The sequence below is a fragment of the Podarcis cretensis genome (assembly GCF_951804945.1).
Source record: "Podarcis cretensis genome assembly, chromosome: 17".
Taxonomy (NCBI): Eukaryota; Metazoa; Chordata; class Lepidosauria; order Squamata; family Lacertidae; genus Podarcis; species Podarcis cretensis.
This window is the reverse complement of record NC_137187.1, coordinates 33,391,700-33,415,125: the sequence shown is the minus strand read 5'-3', so window position 1 is coordinate 33,415,125 and position 23,426 is coordinate 33,391,700. Positions and strand designations below refer to the sequence as shown.

The 23,426-nt window shown below is 45.6% G+C and overlaps 1 protein-coding gene across 5 annotated transcripts in view; it reads right to left on the bottom strand.

Annotated features, from left to right (window-relative positions):
• The window catches only part of PRKCSH (PRKCSH beta subunit of glucosidase II), a 40,507-nt gene extending 17,180 nt beyond the window's left edge, over nt 1-23,327 (bottom strand). For 3 of the 5 annotated variants that reach the window (XR_013834316.1, XR_013834317.1, XM_079959525.1), the window contains exons 1-13: nt 23,212-23,325; nt 19,521-19,637; nt 18,097-18,213; nt 15,538-15,633; nt 15,381-15,438; nt 14,112-14,229; nt 13,708-13,837; nt 12,623-12,707; nt 12,068-12,146; nt 9,802-9,888; nt 8,687-8,848; nt 7,479-7,575; nt 1,092-1,161 (exon numbers count right to left, since the gene is read on the bottom strand). Coding sequence is in view for 3 of the 5 variants with exons in the window: in XM_079959525.1 (XP_079815651.1) it covers nt 1,092-1,161; nt 7,479-7,575; nt 8,687-8,848; nt 9,802-9,888; nt 12,068-12,146; nt 12,623-12,707; nt 13,708-13,837; nt 14,112-14,229; nt 15,381-15,438; nt 15,538-15,633; nt 18,097-18,213; nt 19,521-19,608 (1,187 nt within the window). In the remaining 2 variants the exon portion in view is untranslated. Of the gene's footprint in view, nt 1-1,091; nt 1,162-7,478; nt 7,576-8,686; nt 8,849-9,801; nt 9,889-12,067; nt 12,147-12,622; nt 12,708-13,707; nt 13,838-14,111; nt 14,230-15,380; nt 15,439-15,537; nt 15,634-18,096; nt 18,214-19,520; nt 19,638-23,211 lie in introns of all 5 variants that reach the window. The other 2 variants (XM_079959527.1, XM_079959526.1) reach the window with 2 other exon arrangements.
• Between the last annotated feature and the right edge of the window lie 99 nt (nt 23,328-23,426).

The window sequence follows — 23,426 nt, the reverse complement described above, 5'->3', positions numbered from 1 at the left end:
ACCTCTCCTAACATCCTAGCTGAGGATGCATCAACAAAGTAAGAAGCAGCAAGAAAGACCAGGCAAAGGATAGGATTTTAAAAAACAGCCCTTTTAACTCTTTAAAAATCACCCTTGTGGTTCTCAACAGAATTCCCATGGACAAACCCCCCCTCAAACACCAGCTTGCTGAGCTCCCCTAACTAAGGGGGGTGCGGGGAGAATGGCACATTCTTCTTTAGAGGGTGGGTAGCGAGGTGGAGGGGATAGAGAGGGAGGAGGAAAAGCCATATAGATTAGATTCATGACAATGAAAATGGTCCAGGAGCATAGCTGTCAATGTTTCCCTTTTCTTGCAAGGAATCCAATTCAGAATAAGGGAATTGACAGCTATGTCCAGGAGAAAGGACCTGCCTGTCATCACCCACCCCCCAAAAACTTTGCCTACTGAAGCCAAGTGTACTACCTATCCAGACCATTAGGTATCTGGGGAAATCACACAAACAGCTGGCTAGGGGGTACAAATTGCCATTGCTGGAACCCAACGGGGAAGGGTCAGTGTCAAGCAGAAAGAAATATTGCAGGCCTCAAGGAGAATTCACCCAAGGCAGGGGTGAGGGAACCTCCAGCCTTCACAGCTAATTAGGCCCATCAATCCTCCCCATTTGGCATGCTAGGCTGTTTTGGCCAAGCCATGTCCCCATACCCTACGCCTGACATCACATATATGACATCAGGCATGAGGCAGGTAAGGACAAAGCTGAACTAAAAAAAAAGGGGGGGGGGGTTCCAACAGTTCTTGTAAAGTATTGTGTAGTGAAGCCCTTGCTCCGTGCTCCACCCAGGTTATGCCTTCGCTCACATGGCATGATTTCAAATGGGGATGGGGGCAAAAACATCACCCAGTGCCATTGTGACTGAAAGGTGAGAGGCCTTCCCAACCTGTCAAGCTTGGCTCACCAGTAAGGTCTGCCAGCAAGACTTGGTCCCCCTAACTCTCATCAAAGGGCTTTACTTACCCTTGCAAGTGACATGGATTCTGTTCTGCCCCTCCTCCAGAGGGAAACCCACCTCACCCTTGAGAGACTGTGGCTGCCAGCCCAAAGCCATACCTGATAGACTCTTCCATTTCTTTCAGGGACTTCTCTACCTCTTCAAACTGCTCTCTGGCCTTCTGGGCAGCTGGAAGACATACAGGAAAGTAAGCCTGGCTGCAAAACTGAATGAAAAACGTAACTCCCACCAACTTTTCTGCAGAGTTCACTTCTTAATTAAACCAGCCCTGCTAATCAAACCAGTCCAACCCCATAGGGACACAGGTGGCGCTGTGGTCTAAACCACTGAGCCTCTTGGGCTTGCCGATCAGAAAGTTAGCGGTTTGAATCCCCGCGACGGGGGTGAGCTCCCATTGCTCGGTCCCAGCTCCTGCCAACCTAGCAGTTCAAAAGCACGTCAAAGTGCAAGTAGATAGATAGATACCGCTTCGGTGGGGAGGAAACGGCGTTTCCGTGCTCTGCTCTGGTTTCGGTGTTCCGTTGCACCAGAAGCGGCTCAGTCATGCTGGCCACATGACCGGGAAAAACAGTCTGCGGAGCAGACAAACGCCGGCTCCCTTGGCCTGTAAAGCGAGATGAGCGCCACAACCCCAGAGTTGTTTGCAACTGGGGTCCTTTACAACCCCGTAGCAATTTTGCAAGGTGTAAATCAGGACCCTACAAGGCCTGTAAGCAACCCACTACAGCAAGCTTCAGCAAACAGTAAGATTCAACTCTGGGCCCCTCATGTGCAAGCTGCTGGGAGCTGTTCAGCTGATTCTCAGTGGCAAACGTGCGAGTCCCTGGCATCTTACATGACAGTAAGATGAAATACGAGGTCATACTATCAGCACAAATAGGATGCCATTTGCCTTTTAAAACTTTCCCCCACATGGTAATCCACAATTTCTCTCTTACATTGGTTCACCTAAGTATGTCATATAACTGACCCATCCTCCTGACCCAGCTACTGATCAATATAAAAGGTGTTCAAGGAAACATTCTCTCTGTCTCTGCTCACTATCTATCCAACTCTACCTCATGTGCTCAGCTGAAGGCCACAGGATCCTGGCCCATAGCCTTGGATGACTAACTATGACCTTTATATCAGAATGCCAACATGCTAGGAGAGATGAGAAATTCTGTTTCACAACTAGATGGTATGGGGAAAATCAGAAGGAGAGCAAGAAGATTCTTAATGCTATTCTTATACAATTTGCAATCTAGAATGTTTTCTATATTGCCATGTTGCACCGTTTCAGGGTTATTTTCTTTTCTTCTTAATATTATCATCTTCGGTATGAAGATAATACGGCTTACATGAAGCACTGTACACCAATTAAGATGCATTTCAGCTACAATCTTGAGTTTAAGGCCTTTCATCACTAGTTATGCTTTATTGAGCTGCTATTGAGTAAGTATGAACGCAGATTAGAGTGCCCAGTTAACTGTGCCATGACTAGAAATTGAACAGACAATGCAGAGGATGGTGATAGAATAGTATAAATATATAAATATATCACCAAGGACAAGTGCTCCACAGTAAGGAGTACAGACAAGCAGACAAATATAGAAGTAGTCTTTTTCTTTACAATAACTAATGTATTTGATAGAAGTAGCATCAATTCGTAAGTCAACACCCAGCTTGGGGGTTGCATAACTAGTTAGCATGCCAGAGTCTCGTTCGTTATCTGAATTAATAAGACCAATCGCTCTATCCAACTAAGAATGGCCATGCACCATATGGAAAAGCTCGTCTGGCCCAGACACAGAAAAAATTGACAGATCGATAGCTGTTTCTTGATTTTGGGGGTGGCGGCGCATGGCTGCTCTTAGTTGATGGAGCAATTTGTCTGATTAATTCTGATAACGAACAAGACTCTGGCATGCTAACTACCGGTAGTTATGTGATGCCCAAGCTAGGAGTTGACTTATGAGTTGATGTTACTTCTATCAAATACACGAGTGACTGTAAAGAAAAAATACTACTTCTATATTTGTCTGCTTGTCTATACTTATTGTGGGTGACTGGAAATTGGCCAGGTAAGTGCTAACATTGATTGCTTGGTATCAAATTAATACCAAGTTGGCTAGTATTCATTCCATTTTATAGGAGAACCCAGACTGAGAGCAGGACTTTCGAGATCTGAACTGCACCAGTGAGGTCCAAATTTCCACCAGCTGCACTGCATTGCTTTCGCCTTGCAAGCACATTTGTTCTTTGCCTAGGGAGTTTAGTTGGCTTGCAAGTAACCAGCACAGAGAAGCCTTTCACATATATGAAATGGGAGATGCTCTTGAAATTCAACAGCCACAGCAAGAAATGGCGAAAAAGCAACTGACTTCAACACTGGGCCCTGTCCAAAGGAAGGGGAGAACACAAGAAATGATGGATCTGCGGCTCAAATTCAGTCTATTAATAGCTACCTAAAAGGGCCATTTCCTTCTTACTGCAGACCACGAGCTAACCACTGGCCAATTTCTATCCTTCTGGGAAACAGCTTAAGAGCAGTGCAGGAGATGTCATTCATCTCTGCCCTCTGCAAAGAGGAATGAAGCTATGGAGCACAAGAATTTGTAGTGACCTTGCAGCCCAGGACTTTTCTTTATATTATATTATTATTATTAAAGGTAAAGGGACCCTTGACCATTAGGTCCAGTTGTGGCCAACTCCGGGTTTGTGGCACTCATCTCGCTTTATTGGCCGAAGGAGCCGGCCTACAGCTTCCGGGTCATGTGGCCAGCATGACTAAGCCGCTTCTGGTGAACCAGAGCAGCGCATGGAAACGCTGTTTTACCTTCCCGCTAGAGCGGTACCTATTTATCTACTTGCACTTTGATGTGCTTTCGAACTCCTAGGTTGGCAGGAGCAGGGACCGAGCAACGGGAGCTTATCTAGATCAAGAATTAGGATTGCTTATCTAGATCAAGACTTTCAAATGGTCTCACTCTATTTTCTTAACCCAGCCTCTCAAGAGCAGAGCTATTCAATCCACTTCTCTCCAATAATACAAATGTGCCTCTACCAGAAAATTGCTTTTGTCTATTAAACAAAAGAGGGAGAAGAAAAGAGCAACCCAAACTGTTGCTGTTTATATGTCTGGACTGCACCATGAATCTATGGCTCCCTTATGTTCAAAAAACTACTCTTCCTCTACTGGGGGGGGGGGGAGCTTGCTGCCTCTGGATTCCCATCTCATGGCTAAGATCTCCCCTCGATTGCACCAACATTTTTTTTATCTTTCAATTTAGAATAAAATATGCCCATATATATACAAGGGACGTGGGTGGCGCTGTGGTCTAAACCACAGAGCCTAGGACTTGCTGATTGGAAGGTCGACGGTTCGAATCCCCATGACGGGGTGAGCTCCCGTTGCTCGGTCCCTGCTCCTGCCAACCTAGCAGTTCGAAAGCATGTCAAAGTGCAAGTAGATTAACAGGTACTGCTCCAGCGGGAAGGTAAACGGCATTTCCATGTGCTGCTCTGGTTTGCTAGAAGCAGCTTAGTCATGCTGGTCACATGACCCAGAAGCTGTACGCCGGCTACCTTGGCCAATAAAATGAGATGAGCACCGCAACCCCAGAGTCGTCCACGACTGGACCCAACGGTCAGGGGTCCCTTTACCCTTACCTATGCCCATATATCTGTAAAAGTTGCCCCAGACTTTCAACCCTAAGTAGCTCCTTACAAGGGTTGGGAGGATAAGGAGTAAATGTATTCTCATTTTGTATTTTTGTTGTGAACTGCCCTGTGATCTTCAAATGAAGGGTGCTATACAAATTTAATTAGAATTAACAAAAACAACAACAATACAACAACAACAAATTTAGCAAGCCTCTCTGGAAGAATGTATACAAAATAATGGGAATCTGGGATGCACCACCACCACCACCTAGTGGCTGTCAACTGAAAACTGTCCATACGTCTCAAGTATATGTCACTGTCCACTCCCCAACTAGCTGGAATTACTGAAAAGCAGAATTAACTCGTTTCAGTACCTATAACTAATGCAAAGGGAAGAAAAGGCAAATCAGAAGTTAGACAAACAAACATGTTATAATCCCATGTCCATATTGTGCGTTTTGATGGCTTTGCACCGCTGCAAGGAGAAAACCACACACAGAGCTACTTCCCCTTTAGTCCACGTGAGCTACTTCAAAGAGCAAGTCCAGCCTATTGATTGCCTTTTGCTTCATGGACATTAGATATCTAAGAAATGGTGCCTGCTTAGCAATGCTAATGGCGGTGATCTATTCGGATGGCGCACGTTCCCAGAACACAAAGTGCAGACATGCCTTTGGCTGCCCAGTTCATTTTATTACAGCTATAAAACAGCTTTTGGCTACGTCTGGTACATTTTTACAAGCTCCGTTCTACAGCATCGACAGATCCTGCTTGGAAACTGGGTGGACTTGGAAGAACCTCTCAAGCACCCTGGGTCAACTTGGTCTGCTGCTCCTTTAAGCTCCAGCCTACATTTTCGCAACAGTAAAAAAACACAAAAAACACAAAGCTCCGCCTTCCCAGGTTTACTGAAAAAGGTGCCTCTGCATAGCTTTGGGTAAACTCAATCTTCCAAAAGACCAAGCACACCTGGGTCACTGGGAAAAGAGAGCGTCACATTAAAGTAAAATACGATGCTGAACTGCAGGTTGGTGAGCCTTTTTCAGCCAGAGGGTCACATGCCCGCCTGAACAATCTCATGGGTTATTTTGAGGGGGGGGGCACATGCCAGTGGTGAGTGGAGCAGTATATATGACTCTTTGCTCTGTACAGTAGGCTATAGTCCAGCCACATAAGAGTTTGTGGTTACTACATCTGCATCCCTCCATCCAAGCAGGCAAGAGGTATTCTGAGCAGTACAAGGTCACGTTCTGTTTAGGCCGAGAAGAGTAGCCTTGGGAGGAGGAGCGGCCTGCAGAGAATCCTAAGGGCCAGATAAAGAGGGCTTGGAGGGCCTGAGGTCACCCCACCCCTGCTGAAGAAGTTAGATCACCTCACTGGGGTACCAAAGGCTTGGAAAGCCACATGAATTCAGGAAGAGAAAGTGGAGGTGTGGCTACATGATAGCTAAACAAAAGGTGGTTCCATGATGACATCTATCTGGAAGGAACTTACTGGAACACTAAACACAAACATCCTCCTCCCCCGCTGCCTCGTGCTATATTTAGACTCAAGGTGATGCTAAAGTGTCTTTGCCCTTTCCATAGACGTGACTCAACTTTTCCCAACAGAGCAAAAATGGTCAAGCGATGCAACAATTTACAAAGATTCTACTCCAATGTTCAAATACAGAAATATTTTTTTGAAAAATCAATACACTCTGAATATACAGCATGAAGAGTAGCCAAAAGGGTGAGCTATGGAAATTCTTGAATACAGCTAGTGAAATACATAACTACACGTACACATCTGGGTCTGTCCCTGTCTCTTTCTTTGGCGCCATGCAGAAAGTTTGTATGATGCCCATTTCTCACCCACGAGGCACTAGATGGTTCCATGACAGGATTAAACCACTCATCTCACCCCCAATGGAGAGAAATAAGGCTCTCAGTGGCTAAAAGCCATGATGGCTATGCGCTGTTTGCACTGTTGGAGAAAGTATTCTTCTGAATACCAGATGCTTGGTATTGTAAGTGGGGAGAGTTGTTCTTGTGTTCAGGTTTTCCCATGGGCATCTGGTTGGCAACTGCAGCAACAGGATGCTAGACTGATCCAGCAGGGCTCTCACGTTCTAAGAGCAGCTTGATTTGCCCCATCTTGACTTCACACCTCTCCTCATGTTCAGATACTTGTTAAAGCAAGCAGCTACCTGTAAACTCCTGCTTGCCTCATTGACTACTGTGTGAGAAGAAAGCTCTAAGCAATCAAGACATGACCAGTTAGCAGCATCAAGTGTTCATGCGACCTCACGTTGGGACAAGGTCAACTGGATCAAATACCTTCCTTGCATGATAAAAAGAAATATTGAACAGCTCTGATTTTTTTCCAGGACTTTCTCGAAATGAGGCAGCTCAAAATTTTCAGCCATGTGTTAAAAGCTGCAGCTCACCTCCTCTCGGAGCAAATGGCTTTTGTTTTCTGACCTGGTAGAACACCCATCTTGCTTGAAGTTCTTAAGCCTCTTTATGGCATTTATTTGAACAGAAAGAAAGCAGTAACTTTCTTTTGTACCATTGCTGGTTGACTCCACTTGGACTTGACCCCTTTTGGAAAATAGCTGTTTTCTGCACAGCAAGTTCACGGGCAGGCCTGCACACACTAAAGACAATCATGGTGTTTCTTGCATTTGAAAGGATGTTCTCTAAAGCAGTGTTTCCCAACCTTGTGCCTCCAGCTGTTTTTGAACTACAACTCCCATCATCCCTGACTAGCAAGACCAGTGGCAAGGGATGATGGGAATTGTAGTCCAAAAACAGCTGGAGGCACAAGGTTGGGAAACACTGCTCTAAAGAATAGCTTACCTTCAATTAGAGCTTGTGTGGCTTCATCATAAGGGGGCATCGTCTCCAGTTCATCTTCTGACGCTTTGACATCAGACGATGGCATGGGGGAAGGGACCTGTGGAGACATTGAGGCAGAAGGTGGCCATCGTCACTTCCAGTTCAAAAAGCATCCCACATAGACCATAAACAAGAGGGGGAGAGGAGACTGGGAGAAACTGACAAGTGGGGACCGGCCATGCTTCACACCCTGAATGATTTTGTGTGACTGAAATGTGCCCAGAAGGGAATGCAGCCCTCAGGCTGAGGAAGGCTCCCCATCCCTGCTTTGGAGGATAAGAGAGGCTCAGAGGGAGCGAGATGAACAGAGGACCCGCGCTGAACTCTCATGCACTTCCTAATGTTAAGCAACAGCAACAAAAATTCTGTGTGAAACTGTAGTACTAGCAACTTGCCATTCTTCTCATTACACCAGGCATAGCAATTTGTCAGGCTTTAATATTCCACCCTATCCCAAGATCAGCAAAAAGCTCTGGAGGGGATGAGCCCCCGCTACCAGCATAGCTACTTTTCCACCCACCCTCTATAGTAGTGTTAGAAACTGAGATATGAAAGCTAGGAGCTAAACGGCACCTTAAACCTAGGTTATGGGCACAACAACGGAATGTCTAGGCACGCTTTTCTTATAACAAGAATGCAAGGCTGAAAATGAAGGAACTGCAGCTAAAATATTATGTTCATTTTCCACATGGTCTAGTCCTTTCCCTTACCCACCCCCCTAATATTCTTAAGAGGGTCTCTTCTCCAATCTTCAGAGAGCAGATGGAAGTGGGGAGGCAGAAAAGGTCCTCCTTTCCTTCCACACTGCGGTTTTAATCTGAAATCTTAGCAGTACTACACCCAGAGCTCAGAAACTGCTCACGCTAATGAAATTCCCTGTCTCAAAATGTGCCTAGAACAAGGGGAGTTTTGAACACTGGTCTATAGGCTTGGGGTCAAAATTCTTTACTCAACGCCAATCCCTCAACACCTTGCTCCATGACCAGCTGCTCTCTAGTCAAACATCCATGCAAATATTGTATTCAGAATAAAGTGTGCTAAAATAAAAACACATATGTTTTCCTATGGTGTGTGTGATCTTGAATGTAAAATTTAAGTTAGGAGAGGGGCGGGGGAGAAGAATATCCCTGTATATTTCAGTTGTAGACTCCAGAAACTCAGTTTAGTACCTTCACCTCCTCATCAATGCTGTCTTCCTCAGGTTCTTCATCTTCATCCTCCTCCTCGTCATAATCGTCATCAGGAGGCAACTGGTCCACGTGGGCATTGGGCTGAGTATCTGGCTCTTCATCTGATGGGCCTTTTGGTGGGGGTTGTACATCAACCAAGCTCTGGAGAGGGGAAAGTTGAGTTTAGCCCATCTTGTAACTCATGGCTGCCCTTAGTTAGCAACTGTGTTTGAAATTCTCGAGGAGCAAGGGAGAATGGATACCATGGATGTCACTCAGGAACTCCCAGAGCCAAAGTGGCCTGCCTCTCCATGAAAGACCCACTTCTCCAGTAGCTGCAGATGGAGCCATGATTAATGCCTGCCAAGATGCTTCTAATTCTGCAGTCCAAACAGTTCTGCCAAATGCTCCAGTCTACTTATGCTTACCATTGATATCCTGCCTTTCTAACCAACTAGGAATTCAAAGCAGCATATAATATATCAACACTACATAATTTATACTGTGTAACCTAGGCTCCTTCAGGAAGGATGGGTGAGATATAAATTGAATACAGTGGTGCCTCGCAAGACGAAATTAATCCGTTCCGTGAGGCTCTTCGTATAGCGGTTTTTTCGTCTTGCGAAGCAAGCCCATTGACAGCTTAGCGGATTAGCGCTATTAGCGGTTTAGCGGCTTTTAGCGATCAGCTGTTAAGCGGCTTATCAGTGGATCAGCTGATAAGCGGCTTAGCGGCTTAGGAAAAGGGGGGGGGAGGGGAAAAAACCCGCAGGAACTCGCAAGACATTTCGTCTTGCGAAGCAAGCCCATAGGGAAATTCGTTTTGCGAAGCGCCTCCAAAACGGAAAACCCTTTCGTCTAGCGGGTTTTCCGTCTTGCGAGGCGTTCGTCTTGTGGGGCACCACTGTAAGTAATGTACGTGAAATCATCACAGAATTTTTTCAGAACATATTGATTAGTCCAAAAAGTGATGTACAAAATGAAGAAGAGTTGAAGCACAGTAATGACATCAAGCCAAGCATGGGAACAAAACTGTTTCAGAAATCAATTCCCCAGAAAAGGTCATTCAAACTATTTGGATCTGTGGTAGAGAAAGACAAGGTTGGCACACTGACCTCTGCTCTGTACTTCTCCTTGATCGCTGCCCACACAGTGTCCTGGAATCTGGCCACATCCGCCTGCAACGAATTGTCCAGTAAAGTCTGAAAGAACAGGAAAACTGTATTTATACACAGCTGCATATGTCCCAGGGCTAGCCCTTCTCTCTGCCATTCACTTTTGGGGGAAGAACCTCATTTGTGATGCTCTCAACCATGCAACTCTACAGAACCAAGAACACAGATTGGGAGGATTTCCACAGTCTCTTCCATAGCCTTGATGGGTTCGCTTGGGATGAAGAAATGATGTAAAATAATAGTTTCAGCAGCCAGCAAAAAGAGCCTAAAAACACACTCTGAAAGTAGAGCAGGTTCAGTGTTACTGCCACCTTGTGGACACCTTAGGCTTAAGTAAATAAATAAATAAATAAATCACACACTAGTAAAAAAGGGAAAAAAGACTGAAGTTGAAATAGAAAGGTTTTCTCCCATGGGCTAATTTCCTTAAACATACATTACTTAGATTTGTAATTCTTGATGCACTTTAAATTTGAAACTGTTTGAAACCTACATGTAAACTGTCCGAATCTGATAGCAATACACATGGATTTGTGGTTACTTTTCTCCTTTGCAAGTATTATAAACATTCCAAAAGGTTGGGATATGTGAAAACTGGTCTGCCAGGGCTGAGGAAAAGTGACAGATATATCGGAAAGGGGCAAGAGCTTAGTGATTGCTACATAACTGGTTGCTGCATAACTAGGAAACACCCTTCTTCTCTAGCAGACTTAGTCATCCCCCCTCCCGCCAAAATGGCACAGTAGACCCCTTGTAGCATTGCACTGAAAAGCGCCTGAGTTTTCAGGTCAACAGAAAGGCAAAATGGAGCTTCTAAAGCACTTATGGGACGACTCTTTTTACAAAGGTTTCCAGCTTTCGCTTAAAAGTGTGCACCTCTCGTCACTGGGGCTGAAAAGGTGGCAGGAAAATGAAGATTGTGCTTTACAGTGTACAAGAAGAGAGAAACGCAAGTCAAAAAGTAAGATTTTGGATAGACACCACTGCACTAAAGGTTCAAGTATTATTATTATTATTTACTGAATTTATATACTGCCCTATACCCGAAGGCCTTGGAGCAGTACAGTGGACGCTCGGGTTGCAAACATGATCCGTGTGGGATACACGTTCGCAACCCACAGCGTTCACAACCCACAGCGGCACATCTGCGCATGTGCAGGTTGCGATTTGGCACTTCTGCGCATGCACGACCACAGAAACCCAGAAGTAACTTGTTCCAGTACTTCCGGGTTTCAGCGGGTCCGTAACCAAAAAAAAAACCCGCAACCTGAAGCATCTGTAACCCAAGGTATGACTGTACTGTTAAGAAAAGATCCAAGAAAAATCTGACAAAGGAAGTGAGCTATTGAGCACACACAGGACATATTGGGAATGGCTGGAAAAAAGTAAACTAAAGCAGAGTCTTCAGTATAATGTCTATTGACACCTTCCCCCACCCCAATATATTGTTACGATATGGATGCAATGCGACCGCGAGCAGCAGGTGGCTTGGAAGCAAAACATAATGGGAATGTTGGAACTGTTCCGTGGGAACAGAGGGAGGGTCTATTTTCAGTGCAAAGCACCGGAATTAGCTCTGAGTGTAATATGACCTGTACAGGAAGTACAGGAGGTGGAGTTTTCTCTCTCTTCTGATGGACTTTGATGAGAGCAGACGTGTTTTCTCTGTAATGCTGCAAAGACAGAAATAAAGGCATGTAGATACATTTCTGTCTCTCTCTCTTTCCCCCTACCTGGGAAGGGGGAAGAGCGGTGTGTTCTTCTCACGCTGAGGAGGATCGCCGATCGCGACCTAGCCTGCATCTGCCGGGAATGCAGACAGGAAGGTCACCAGGAGATCGTGCCGGGTGCCTGGAGAGTGGCCAGTTTCTCCTGATAAGGCAGATTTCCTAACATATACCCCCAAGCCCAGCAAGTGACTTCTAACCAATATGGCGGGTGGGGGGAGGTTCACAGCCGGGCAGTATTTGGACACTCTTGGTTTGATCTACAACTTTGTCTACTTCCAGACTCCAGCCCTACTCCAAGTGTCAAGTGGTCTCATCTTAACCGAGCTTTTGGTGGGAGAGGGAAGAGAACCGCAAAGCACAGGAAGTGCATGAAAGCAGAAGGCCTAACAGAAAGAACGAAGGATAACCATGAACAGCTGTTTTCGCTTGCATGAGAAGAAAAGCCCCCCTCTACAAGCGCACATTCCCCACCATACCTGGGCTTCCGATTCTGAAAGGATCCCATCACCATCTGCATCCAGTTCAGGGTGCGTCTGGAGCTCAGCAACAGATATCCTGAAGGCACAGGAGGGCAATTAGGGTACTAACCATGCCTTTCACAACTCTGCATACACAAAGACTGATATAGCAGTCCCTGTGGCATGTGTACTCCAAGGTTCCTAGCTTTCATTTTACGGAAAAGAGCAAGTTTTTAGCCCTCATTATTTCTTGAAGACTTAAAGCATCACTTAGGGATGCTTTTAAGTTACAGGGTATCTTGTCTCAGAGCAATGGGATTGGGTTTGTGCCCTCTCACCAGTTTGAAACATCTTACAGACAATTAATGCCTCCCGAGCCAACATGGCCCTTGAGATGGTAACAATAAGTGCTCCTCTGCTCCAAATAAATCCAGGAATAGTTAAGCGCTAGAATTTGACGTCAGGACACAAAGGGATCAGCAGCTGGATCAACATCTGTCCTGCCACATGCCTTTGACCACAGATGACAGAGTCTGTGAACAAGCTACTGAAAGGGGGAATCATCTCACTCACATGCCATCTCCATCATCATCCAGCTCGTGAAAGGCTTCTTCTGCTTTGGCTTGATCCCTCACTGCTCTTTCGGCCGCTTTCTGTTCTGTTGCAAAGTGGGCAAATAACAAGTTCAACTTATTCATTCATTCAAAAAAACCAAAGTAACTTCCCTGCATAACTTCTAAAGTCATCTTCTCTCTACAACTAGGAGAACAGCTTTAGGATTTCTGTGCACCTCAAATCCTGTCCCTAAAGCACACATTCCAATGAAACAATAAGGTAGACACACATGTATTAAAATCTAAAACCCTGCAGACTTATTTGCCTGATAAATGCAGTCTTTGAGAACCACCAAGGAAACACATCCCATCCATGCCCTAACAGAAAAAGGGAACAGAGAGTCATGCCCAACATTTATTCTGCTTATTTTTCATTTCAAATTCATTCTCAAGACATGGCAACGTATAAAGATGAAAAACAATTTAAGTGGCTTGATGACTACCCAAGAACTGTGCAGCTCCCTCTTCCTGAAGCCCTGCCAAACATCTTCCAGAAGTGTTGCAACAGCTTCATATGAGTCTGTTTTTAATGGCCAGCGTTAAGCAGGTGCAGGATAATTTCAATCCATTTCTGGATGCTGCACTAAGTATTTCACCCAAGCATTTCATTGTATTGCTTTTATCATGCTGAACTGTTGACGTGGCAAACACCCCGAGCCCCTGCAAGAGCTGGGCTTGGAACCAAGAATGTGAGCAGCGCAGACAAAGGCACCTCCGGCTGCAACTCTAGCATCCCATCTCCCCATCAGTGGCAAGGCAGAAACTTCTAGGAAGCCATTCTAGGACATGAGGGTAAACCCATCCATCATAAAATTCTCTAACCTCCTATTAAGGCAGGGCTGGGAAATCTGTGGCCACCTGTTTGCTATGGGACTCCCAACTCCCATCCATCTTAAGGCAGCGTGGCCAATGATCAGGGATTCTGGAAGCTGTATTTCAACATCTGGAGGACCACAAGTTCTCCTGCTTTAAAAACGAGGCTGTTGGCTGACACAGAGGCTTTCAGTGCCATGAAATCCCCTCGCATGGTAGAAGTGCACTCACCCTCCCAGGCTTTCTGATGGATATCCTTGGCTTCTTTTTCAGGTTTCTCAGCAGCTTCTTTTAGCGACCTCAGAGTCTCCACTTGCTCCTCCACAGACTTCTTGCTCTCCTGTAGCTCAGTGAGCTTTATCTAAAAGTGTTTGGGGGGTGGGGAGGAGAGAGAAGAGGTCCTCTCAACAGTCCAAGCCCAAGGTGTGTACAGAATCTCTATAACTTGGCTCCCCACCCACTAGAGGTCACTTCTAATGCCTACCTGAAAAGAGCCATAGCTTGGCTTCTTCAAGTGACTCCAAAATGCTCCTGTGAGAGGAACAATGCCCAGGCTCATGAGCACTGGTGGCAATGGGCACTCTTCCCCTGTATTGTCAGCACAGTGTTTCCACTTCCTAGGCCAGCATCCTCACCTGTTTTTCTTCCTTCCTCTTACTAGCTTCCTTCATCAGGGCCTGCTTGATTTCGAAGCCTTCTCTGGCCACTTCAGCCATCTGCTTTAGTGCCTCCCGCTCCTTTCGGCCCATTTCTCTGCACAGGGAAAGGAAAGAGACAGCTGGAGCTGAGCCCCAAAGACACCTTCCACCCACAGCACCATGCAGTGCAGCAAGAGAGACCCTATTCTAGAAGGGGTGGGGAGCAAGCTTTTTTCAGGCATAGAGTATATGACTGGAAATGACAGCACAGCAGCAAGCTACAACCCAGGCAATGTCAATGATAACCAACTTGGGCCGCGCAGCCAGAGGCAGTGCTCGCATTAAGACACACAATGCAAGTCCTCTTATTCTGAATGACTCCATATTCATAAAAGTTTGCAGAATTATGTGACAGCAGGACAAAAGCTATGGGTAGCCTGACAAATATGACTACTCTGCCCCATTTATTTTGTGAATTTATTACAGAGTTTAATAACAACAACAACAACAATAATAATAGTCTTCAAATACATTTTCAGGGCAGCTTAGAGTAAAAGGTTAAGAAAAAACCCCTAAAATAACTAATAAATCAAAATAAACTAAAAATAGCATTAAAATGATCATTGGAAAATACTGCATCAAAGTATTTTAGAATCTCTACCCCTGCAAACCTATACAGCTACTGCCCCATTTTTCCTTTCATGATATTTACAAACATCAAGATCAATATAATACAATACAATACAGAATGTAGGACCGCATTATGCTTAGCCAGCACCAATGACAAACACGTGAAAAGAAGTTATCAGGGGAATGAAGAATTGTTACCTCCCTCTCTGTCTTTAAGAGTGAAAACTTGCATTGCACAAGAAGATTATGTTTCTCGTGCTTCCATGCATTTGTTTTATTTGTTTTATTTTTTGGAGTTTGGTTTTAGCTGGCATCATTATTTAATTTGCCTTTTAAAATGTCTCCGATTGATTAAGACTGAGTTGGTTTCTGTTTTTAATACTGAGATTTATTATTGTAGTGCCCTGTAATTAAACAATAGAACTGTTAAGTGGATTTATTTTTTTGAAGATGGGGAGGATCCAAGTTTCCCAGAGGTTGTGCAAAATTATTTTGGGAGCTGCTGCTGCCTGGGACCAAGTGTACATTTATCCTCTTTCCTTCCCCAAACTAGCCCAAACCCAGTCTGGAGCTGCCTTTGAATCAGCAGTCCAAGGAGAGGAAAAACTTCCTGAAAGGATATAGGCCATGCCTTACTTGCAGGTGTTTTCACACACGATGCCGCTGTTGTACTCGTCTGTTGCATCACAGCAGTCTAAAGGCAAACAACAAGGAGAGCCATTAACATTCACTCACTTGGGCTTGGCTGCCCGCAGCCTGAAGTCTCCCACCCACATGAGCTAGCAAAGCTTACCACAAATTCCATCATTGACACGGGAGGAGGGGATGTACTGAGGTCGGTAGCCAGCATTGGAGCAGTGGAAACGGCCACTAGGGCATGCAGCAGTTCCTGGGCAGAGAGATAAGATACTAGTGAATTCCTTAACAAATCAGATGCTTACAGCTAATTCTGTGATTTAGGGATAAACTGGCCATGTTGCATTTGCCCATGCTATGAAGTTAGTCACTATGACCACTTTGTCTTGTTTTTCCATTATGAAGAGTTGGATGTAGGATCTTGAAACAAGAGAAAGATAATCCAAAGGTCACTTTCAGTCACACACAAACATACTATTCACATCCAATCTTCCTCATGCTTCAGCTTCTCCCATTAATTCTTTAAAAAATTGCAGCAAACCAATGTAACATATTCAGACATAACTTCTGGTCTAAAAAGCCTTACTCAAAATGGCATTAGGACATATCATTTTCACTCTTGACTAATGTTGAACATCCAAGTTTTCTGCACCAATGTAATATATCAATTTCATCTCCCCTGCTCCCAATTTTCAATGCAGATTCTTGCCAAAGTTGCAAGCAGGATGACAATATAGATCCAGCTGTCTCATGCACCACTAGCAACTTTGCACCTCAGGTGGACCAGGACCTGCCTATCATCTAGGCATTGCTGATAACTCAGTTGGTAGAGCGTGAAACTCCTAATCATAGGGCCATGGGCTAAAGTCCCACACTGGGCAAATGATTCCTGCATTGCTGGGGGTTGGAGTAGATGACCATTGTGGTCCCTTCCAACTCTCCTATTCTGTGATTCTACAAGTGGTATTGCTGTAAGGCAAAAGAACAACAACCCCTCCAAAGTCCAGATGCAGATTCCAGAGCACCCATGGGCATGTGCTTGCCCCTCTATTGTGTGAGGAACATCTAATCCAGTGGTGCCCAAACTTTTTTCAAGGAGGGCCAGATTTGATGAAGTGAAGGGCCGTGAGGGCCAACCAAAGTTGTTGCGCTTTTTTTAGGATTGAAATTGTTGAGCTTTTTTTTTAGGGTTGAAGTTGTTGAGGGGTTTTTTGAGGATTTTACCCCATAAACTGCCGAAGGGGCCGGATTAGGCCCCCGAAACGGACTTTGGACATGTCTGTGGTAGAGCCTTTGGCCAACAAGGGAATCAAAGGTGTGCTAAAGGTGGGAAAGGAGATTGCAGAGAAGCTGAACAGATTATTTGCATCTGTCTTCAGAGCAGAAGACTCGCGAGTAACATAAAAGTAATAAGGTGAAACAGGAGAGATGCGAGCTGGGAAGGGCAGCGGAAGGGCCCGGCCGGGCGGCGACTCACCTCGCAGGCAGTGCGCCATCCCTTTGGCCCAGGCAAGGCGGCGGCGGCTGCTCGGCGACCTCCTCGCCCGTCTCTTCGTGAGGGAAACGTGGCATCGAGGCGCCTCCGGCAGAGCAAGGCCACTGGCCTTCGCCTTCCCCTCCGCCTTCCTCCTTTTCGCCGCGCCGCCTGCGCCTCCGCTGCCTCCCGCTATCGGCGGGCCCTCCTGGGCGTCAGGCTCCGAGGGCGAAGGCGCCCCTTCTCAGCCCCACTCCACCACGCCCATCTGCAGCATGGGCCCCGCCACCGCGCTCCCTCCAGCCGCCCTGGCCGCTTCGCCCGCCTCCTCCTCGGGCTCGAAGCCCAGGTTGTCCCGGCTCCAGGCCTGCCTCGAGCAAGACGAGAGCGGCGGTGACAGCGAGCAAGACGAAGGAGAAGGAGAAGAAGCGCCGACGACAACTCCGCCGCTGCCGCCCGGCGGGTCCCGCAGCCGCCCCAGCTCCAGATGCTCCAGGCCGCCGGGAGGGCAAAGTCCCGCCATGGCCCCCCGACCCTGGACGAAGGCCGCCGCCGCCTCAGAAATTTTCTCTCAGGCCAGCCGAGTAACGGCACGGGAAGGGAGCACCTTTGCTTTCTCCACCGCCCGCCTTCCAGCCCCCCATCCCCACCCACAGCGTGCCGCCTCGCAGGGGGAAGCGGGCAGGCCGGGCTGCGTGTGTCTTTTGGCCGGGAAGCTGCGGGGAGGAGAAGAGCGGCGCTCCCCACACAGCCAGGAGCTCCTGCGGCTCCTTCTGAATCTAATAGGGTTTTGTTTTGTTTTGGTCTCTCTTTTTGCAGCTTCAGCTGCCGACACAACTATCCTAGGCTTCGATTAGGATGGTAGACTTTATTAGCGAGAATAAAAGGTGAAGGCTGGCGGCCGGCGGCGGCTACACGGGCCACATGACGAGGTCTGGCAGGCCGGATTCGGCCTGCAGGCCTTGTGTTTGACACCCGTGATCTAATCTGTCCTGATGTCTGATCTAAAACCTCCCACCCAGCTATGACTTGTGCTGTCTCTCTCTTCAGCTAATATGTTTGCTTTTAATCCAGGCAAACCATATTCTGCTTTTGCAACTTTGTGCATTTCATGCCTTGTACATTTTCACACATTCAGGGAATAGGAAACCCCATGAAGTACAATATTAGCAAGTATCTAATTACAGCAGCAATAAGCAGCATGTTTCACTGGTGGAGGCAAGGTGTGTGAGTGGGGCTTACCTGGCTCATCTGATCCATCTTTGCAGTCACAGTAATCATCATTGACTCTATCAAAGGCTATTGTTGCTGAGCCATCTAGACAAGTAAATGGCTTCGATTCATCATAGAAGTGATGGCCTGAGAAGGACAGCAAGAGACACTTGGTTCCGAGAACAAAAATTGCAGAATGCAAATACACCAATCCAGAAAGGCATTCAAGGCACAAGCCAAACAACACAAATTTGGGGTGATGGGACAAAAACAAAACACCAATAGTAATATCATGGAATAGTCTTCCAACATCCCCAGTCACGTATACAATACCAAATCCTTAAACACACTCGCTCTCTCTCAATCACCCATGGATAACCATAGTGATGTGGTGGAGAGGGGAAGATTGACATTTGAACTGAGGGAAACTGCAACAGGAAACAGAAGGGGAAGGACAGCTGTGCACCAAAATAGGATCAGTTTGCTTTTTAGAGAGCTTCAAAGAACTGTTTATTCAAAGCCACTGAAATAATATTAAGCTGTGAACAGTAGTTTCTTTTTCAACCTTGTCACTGTTCCACTCAAAGGAGGCTGTATTTAGTGCTAGGAAGATCTGCAATCATTTGAGGCTCAGGAGCCATTCAGGAAACATGACTGACCTTTCACAAACCGACACTAAAACACCATCTTCTCCCCAAAGCCACTCAATGATTTGACACATTCTGGCAATCCATCTCCTAGAAAATGCAACCAGTAGTGTAGTGCTACCTACTTTGCCCTTCAATCAGGGCACCTGCTAATAAGATGAATTCACCTCATAGTTAAACTAGTCCAGAAAAGCTACACATTCAGATGTACAGTCTCTTTTCCACCACATGAGGAAGAAAGAGCACAAGGGAGGATTAATACACTTTAATGTTTCGTGTAATGAAAGTCTCAGCATTTTATGCAAAACAGTTCCAGTGGGGAGGGGGGGAAGAACAGTGGAATCTGAAGAACGAGAATGTGATTACAAACCTCAAGACCAAGTCACTGGGGCCACTGCCACTGACTTTCAAAAGAATTGAGACTCCTCAAAGAATTATGAGAATTAGGAAATGCTTCCAAGTTTAACAATTTTACCAGAAAGGAACAGCAAGTCATGAAGAAGACAACCCTTCTCTACAAGAAGTAACTGTGTAAATGTGTGCATAGTTGCAAATGTCAGGGCTCTAGCACCAAACGAAGTGTAGAACTAAGAGCAGGAAGCAATGGTAGCCCTTGGAGTCTTCCCTCATTCCTCCATTTTTCAACCAGGAAAAAACAGTGAATATACCAAATGCAGGGTTTTGCTAAGAAATGAAAGTGGATGCACAAATTTATAATACAGACATATTGTTTCCATTCTCCACATCAACAGAAGGAGTTGCTTGCTGGTGGAACAATGCTTGGCATTTTATCTGCTGGGAACTCACTTGTTAAGGAGACGCCCCGTGGGCGCTTCACCTCCACAGGAGATGCTAGGCCCAAAAGCAAGAACAACAACAGGGTAAGCAGCAGCATGATCCAAAGGCAAAAAGCAGCAGTGGCTCCTGAAGGAAAGAGAAAAACAGAGGACTGTTGCTACAGAAGTTTCCATGCTAACAGAAATAGGTGAAGGGGCAAAGATGCAGAATTCTGTTCCCTCCACTCGCAACCCAAAACACAATTCCATTCACATCTCAAGAACATAATTTGAATTCATATATTTTATTTGACCCAAGTATGCTCTACAATTTAGAAAATATTCCAGTTTCAAAAAGAAATTAAAACACACTTATCATCTTTCTCAGGGCTCAAAACTCAGGAGGCTGATATCAAGGCATCTTTTCAGTACAGTGGTACCTTGGGTTACATACACTTCAGGTTACATACGCTTCAAGTTACACACTCCACTAACCCAGAAATAGTGCTTCAGGTTAAGAACTTTGCTTCAGGATAAGAACAGAAATTGGGCTTCGGCAGCGCAGCAGCAGCAGGAGGCCCCATTAGCTAAAGTGGTGCTTCAGATTAAGAACAGTTTCAGGTTAAGAATGGACCTCCGGAACGAATTAAGTACTTAACCTGAGGTACCACTGTACCTTTAAAGGTGATGCTGTAGTGAATTCTTTTCAACTTCACACAAGATGGGTGCATAAAACATTTTGCACACCTTACTAGAAATTGTAGTTATTTTTCCATCACTGATGTTTAAAAACTACTCCAGTTGCTTTTATTTTGGTGCACCCCCCAACCCAAAAAAAGCTTCCCATTTTCCAAAAGGGCCACACCCTAAGACCTGGGTCACTGAGGATTGTCAAAACATGAAACAGGATTCTGGGTGGGAATCAACAGGCACCTACTAACTCTGACTCTCCACAAACATGAGAGCATTTGTTAGTTGCCATGGGTGGGCTAATAACCCCATGGGGGAATTGTTTGGGTTTGTTACTATGTCTTTTTGTGTTTTTATAGAAATTTAAGAAATAAAGTAAATGAAGGCTTCTCTTTAGAATAGGCCACCTGTTCTGGCCATAACATATACAACTACCTGCAGTGGAAGTCTACACCGTCACCGCCTGTTATTATCTATGCTACAGCCAGCACATAGCACCATCTGTAGGAAAGCCTCAGATGGCATCTCTATGGTAACTACATGCTCCGGTCTTCAGAGAATATCATTGCCCAATCAGTTGCTATATCTGGGCTTGAGAAAAGAATTGGGTTGGGATCTGAATAAAGAAACAGCAGCACTTGCCTCCTATCCTGCCTTGGTCTTTCTGTGTGCCTGTCAAAGGACTTGAGGCAGAGAATCTTATTCTTATTCTTCCTACTAGTGGTTTGAGGTAGGCAGTATGAGTCCCCCGTGCTCCTTCTGCCTTTAAAGCCCAGCTGTGATGAACAAGGTATATATGGGCCAACATTTTGACCAGCACGTTACCAACGTCCATTTTTAAAAAGGTGAAACTCCATTTTGGGAACCAGGTAGCAAAGCTTTTAATTCTATTGAACGTGTGCAATTCTTTATCAAAGCATACCTCTTTCCACCTACCTAAGAACTGGCCAATTTTATAGCCTGAAATGCTACACTCAAAGCGAATTTCCCAATTTCTGTCCAAGATAATCTCAGAGAGGTATAAATTAGAAATTCTGCTCTGCCTCAACAAACTAGCATTCCAGTATTTGGAGTGCTAAATTCAAAGCAACCTTCATTAGTATGAAAAATGGAAACTCTACCTAATATAAAACTGCCCTGGTCCATTTTCCTAAAGTCATTTTTTAAAAAATAAATAAATAATAATATTTATTAAGAGTTTAAAGATTACAAAAAGAAAGAAAAAGAATTAAACAAATCAATATAATACAATACAAAAACAGAAACAAAAACACTACATAAAACATTGAATTAACAAAACAAAACAAGAACAATTAAAAACACTTCCAATATTTTCAAGCTTATCTTTCATTCACTTGTTTCACTGACTTCCTCACGGCTCCCTTTTTGTATTCCACTTCAATTAACTGTTTCAGCAACTCCTTTCCATCTTCCTGTTTTCTGTCCTGTAATTAATCTTAACATATTCTAACCTTGTTTTTTCCCTTTAATACATTAACAGTCTATCTGTACCTAGTTCCTTATAACATTTCTGCCAAAGCCATATAACTTCATTCCACCATTTTTCTAAAGCTCATTTTACAATATTTCGGTAAATAATCTTTAAATTTTTTCCAATCTTCTTCCACCGACTCTTCTCCCTGGTCTCGGATTCTGCCAGTCATTTCCGCCAATTCCATATAGTCCATCAACTTCATCTGCCATTCTTCCCAGGTGCATTTTCCTAAAGTCCTGCTCAGGACCACAGTACATCAAGGACCGCCTCTCTCCATGTGAATCACCCTAGACTCTGCAATCACCATCTGAGGCACTTCCTTGTGTCCCTCCTTTGAAAAGTCTGGAAGGTGGCAACCAAAGACTGTGGCTGACTGTGGAATGCTCCCCACCCAGGGTGTCTCGCTGGTGCCTTCACCAAATATATTTAGCCACCAGGAACAAACTTTTCTCTTCAACCAAGCCTTGGGCTGTTTCACAATCTTCCAAATGCAGTTATGTGCGGGGGGGGGGGGTCATTGGTTTGTTTTACAGTGGTACCTCAGGTTAAGTACTTAATTCGTTCTGGAGATCCGTTCTTAACCTGAAACAGTTCTTAACCTGAAGCACCACTTTAGCTAATGGGGCCTCCCACTGCCACCGGAGCACGATTTCTGTTCTCATCCTGAAGCAAAGTTCTTAACCCGAGGTACTATTTCTGGGTTAGTGGAGCCTGTAACCTGAAGCGTATGTAACCTGAAGCATATGTAACCCGAGGTACCACTGTATTATGCATTTTATGTTCACACTGAACCTGCGATCTCAGAACAAAGGGCGACATACAAATCTAATAAATAATAACAATACAGTGGTACCTCGGGTTATGCACTTAATTCGTTCTGGAGGTCCGTTCTTAACCTGAAACTGTTCTTAACCTGAAGCACCACTAGCGAATGGGGCCTACTGCTGCCGCCACACAATTTCTGTTCTCATCCTGAAGTAAAGTTCTTAACCTGAGGTACTATTTCTGGGTTAGCGGAGTCTGTAACCTGAAGCATATGTAACCTGAAGCGTATGTAACCCGAGGTACCACTGTAATACAACAAGGAGGTGTCTTCACTGGAAACCATCTGTGGCCTTTTAAATTGGGGTGGGGTTTTTTTTGTTTTTGTTTTTGTTTCCGTTTGTTACCATGCTGAATATTTTTGCGTTTTCCTATTGCAAAAGCGCCCTGTGGTCTTTGGATGAAGGGCGACTGCCGACCTTTAATTCGAAATGATAATCAATGTTGAAAAAACACAGAACCACGACAAAAACAGCACGGAATCCCGCACCCCCATTTTAAAGCAGGCAGGGTTCTGCAACGTGGCGAAGCCCAAGGCAGGATCAGCCCCGCTGCCACAGGCAGGTGCAGGGCGACCTGCCCGCCCCCCCCCCCCCGCCCCGGCCCTGGAACTCGCCTTTCCCCGGCTCTTCCTTCAGCGCCCCTCAAGAGCAGCCTCCGGCGCTCTCCCTCCAGGAACCCGCACCCCCCTCACAAGCCCAGCAGCCTCCCTCACCGACGGGGCGCGGGAATCCTCGCGGAAAACGGGTCCCAAGTCCAACCGTCCGAGGAAGCGGAAGGGGATGACGGGAACATCCGCTTCGAAGTGCGCGCGACCGCGTGTGTGGGGGGTGTATGGCGGAAGCGGCTCCTGTCCTTTTCCCTCAGGCGCTTTCTCGAGGACTTCCCCTTCCTTTAGGTGCCCATGGCGAGAGTGGCGGAAGTGCGCTT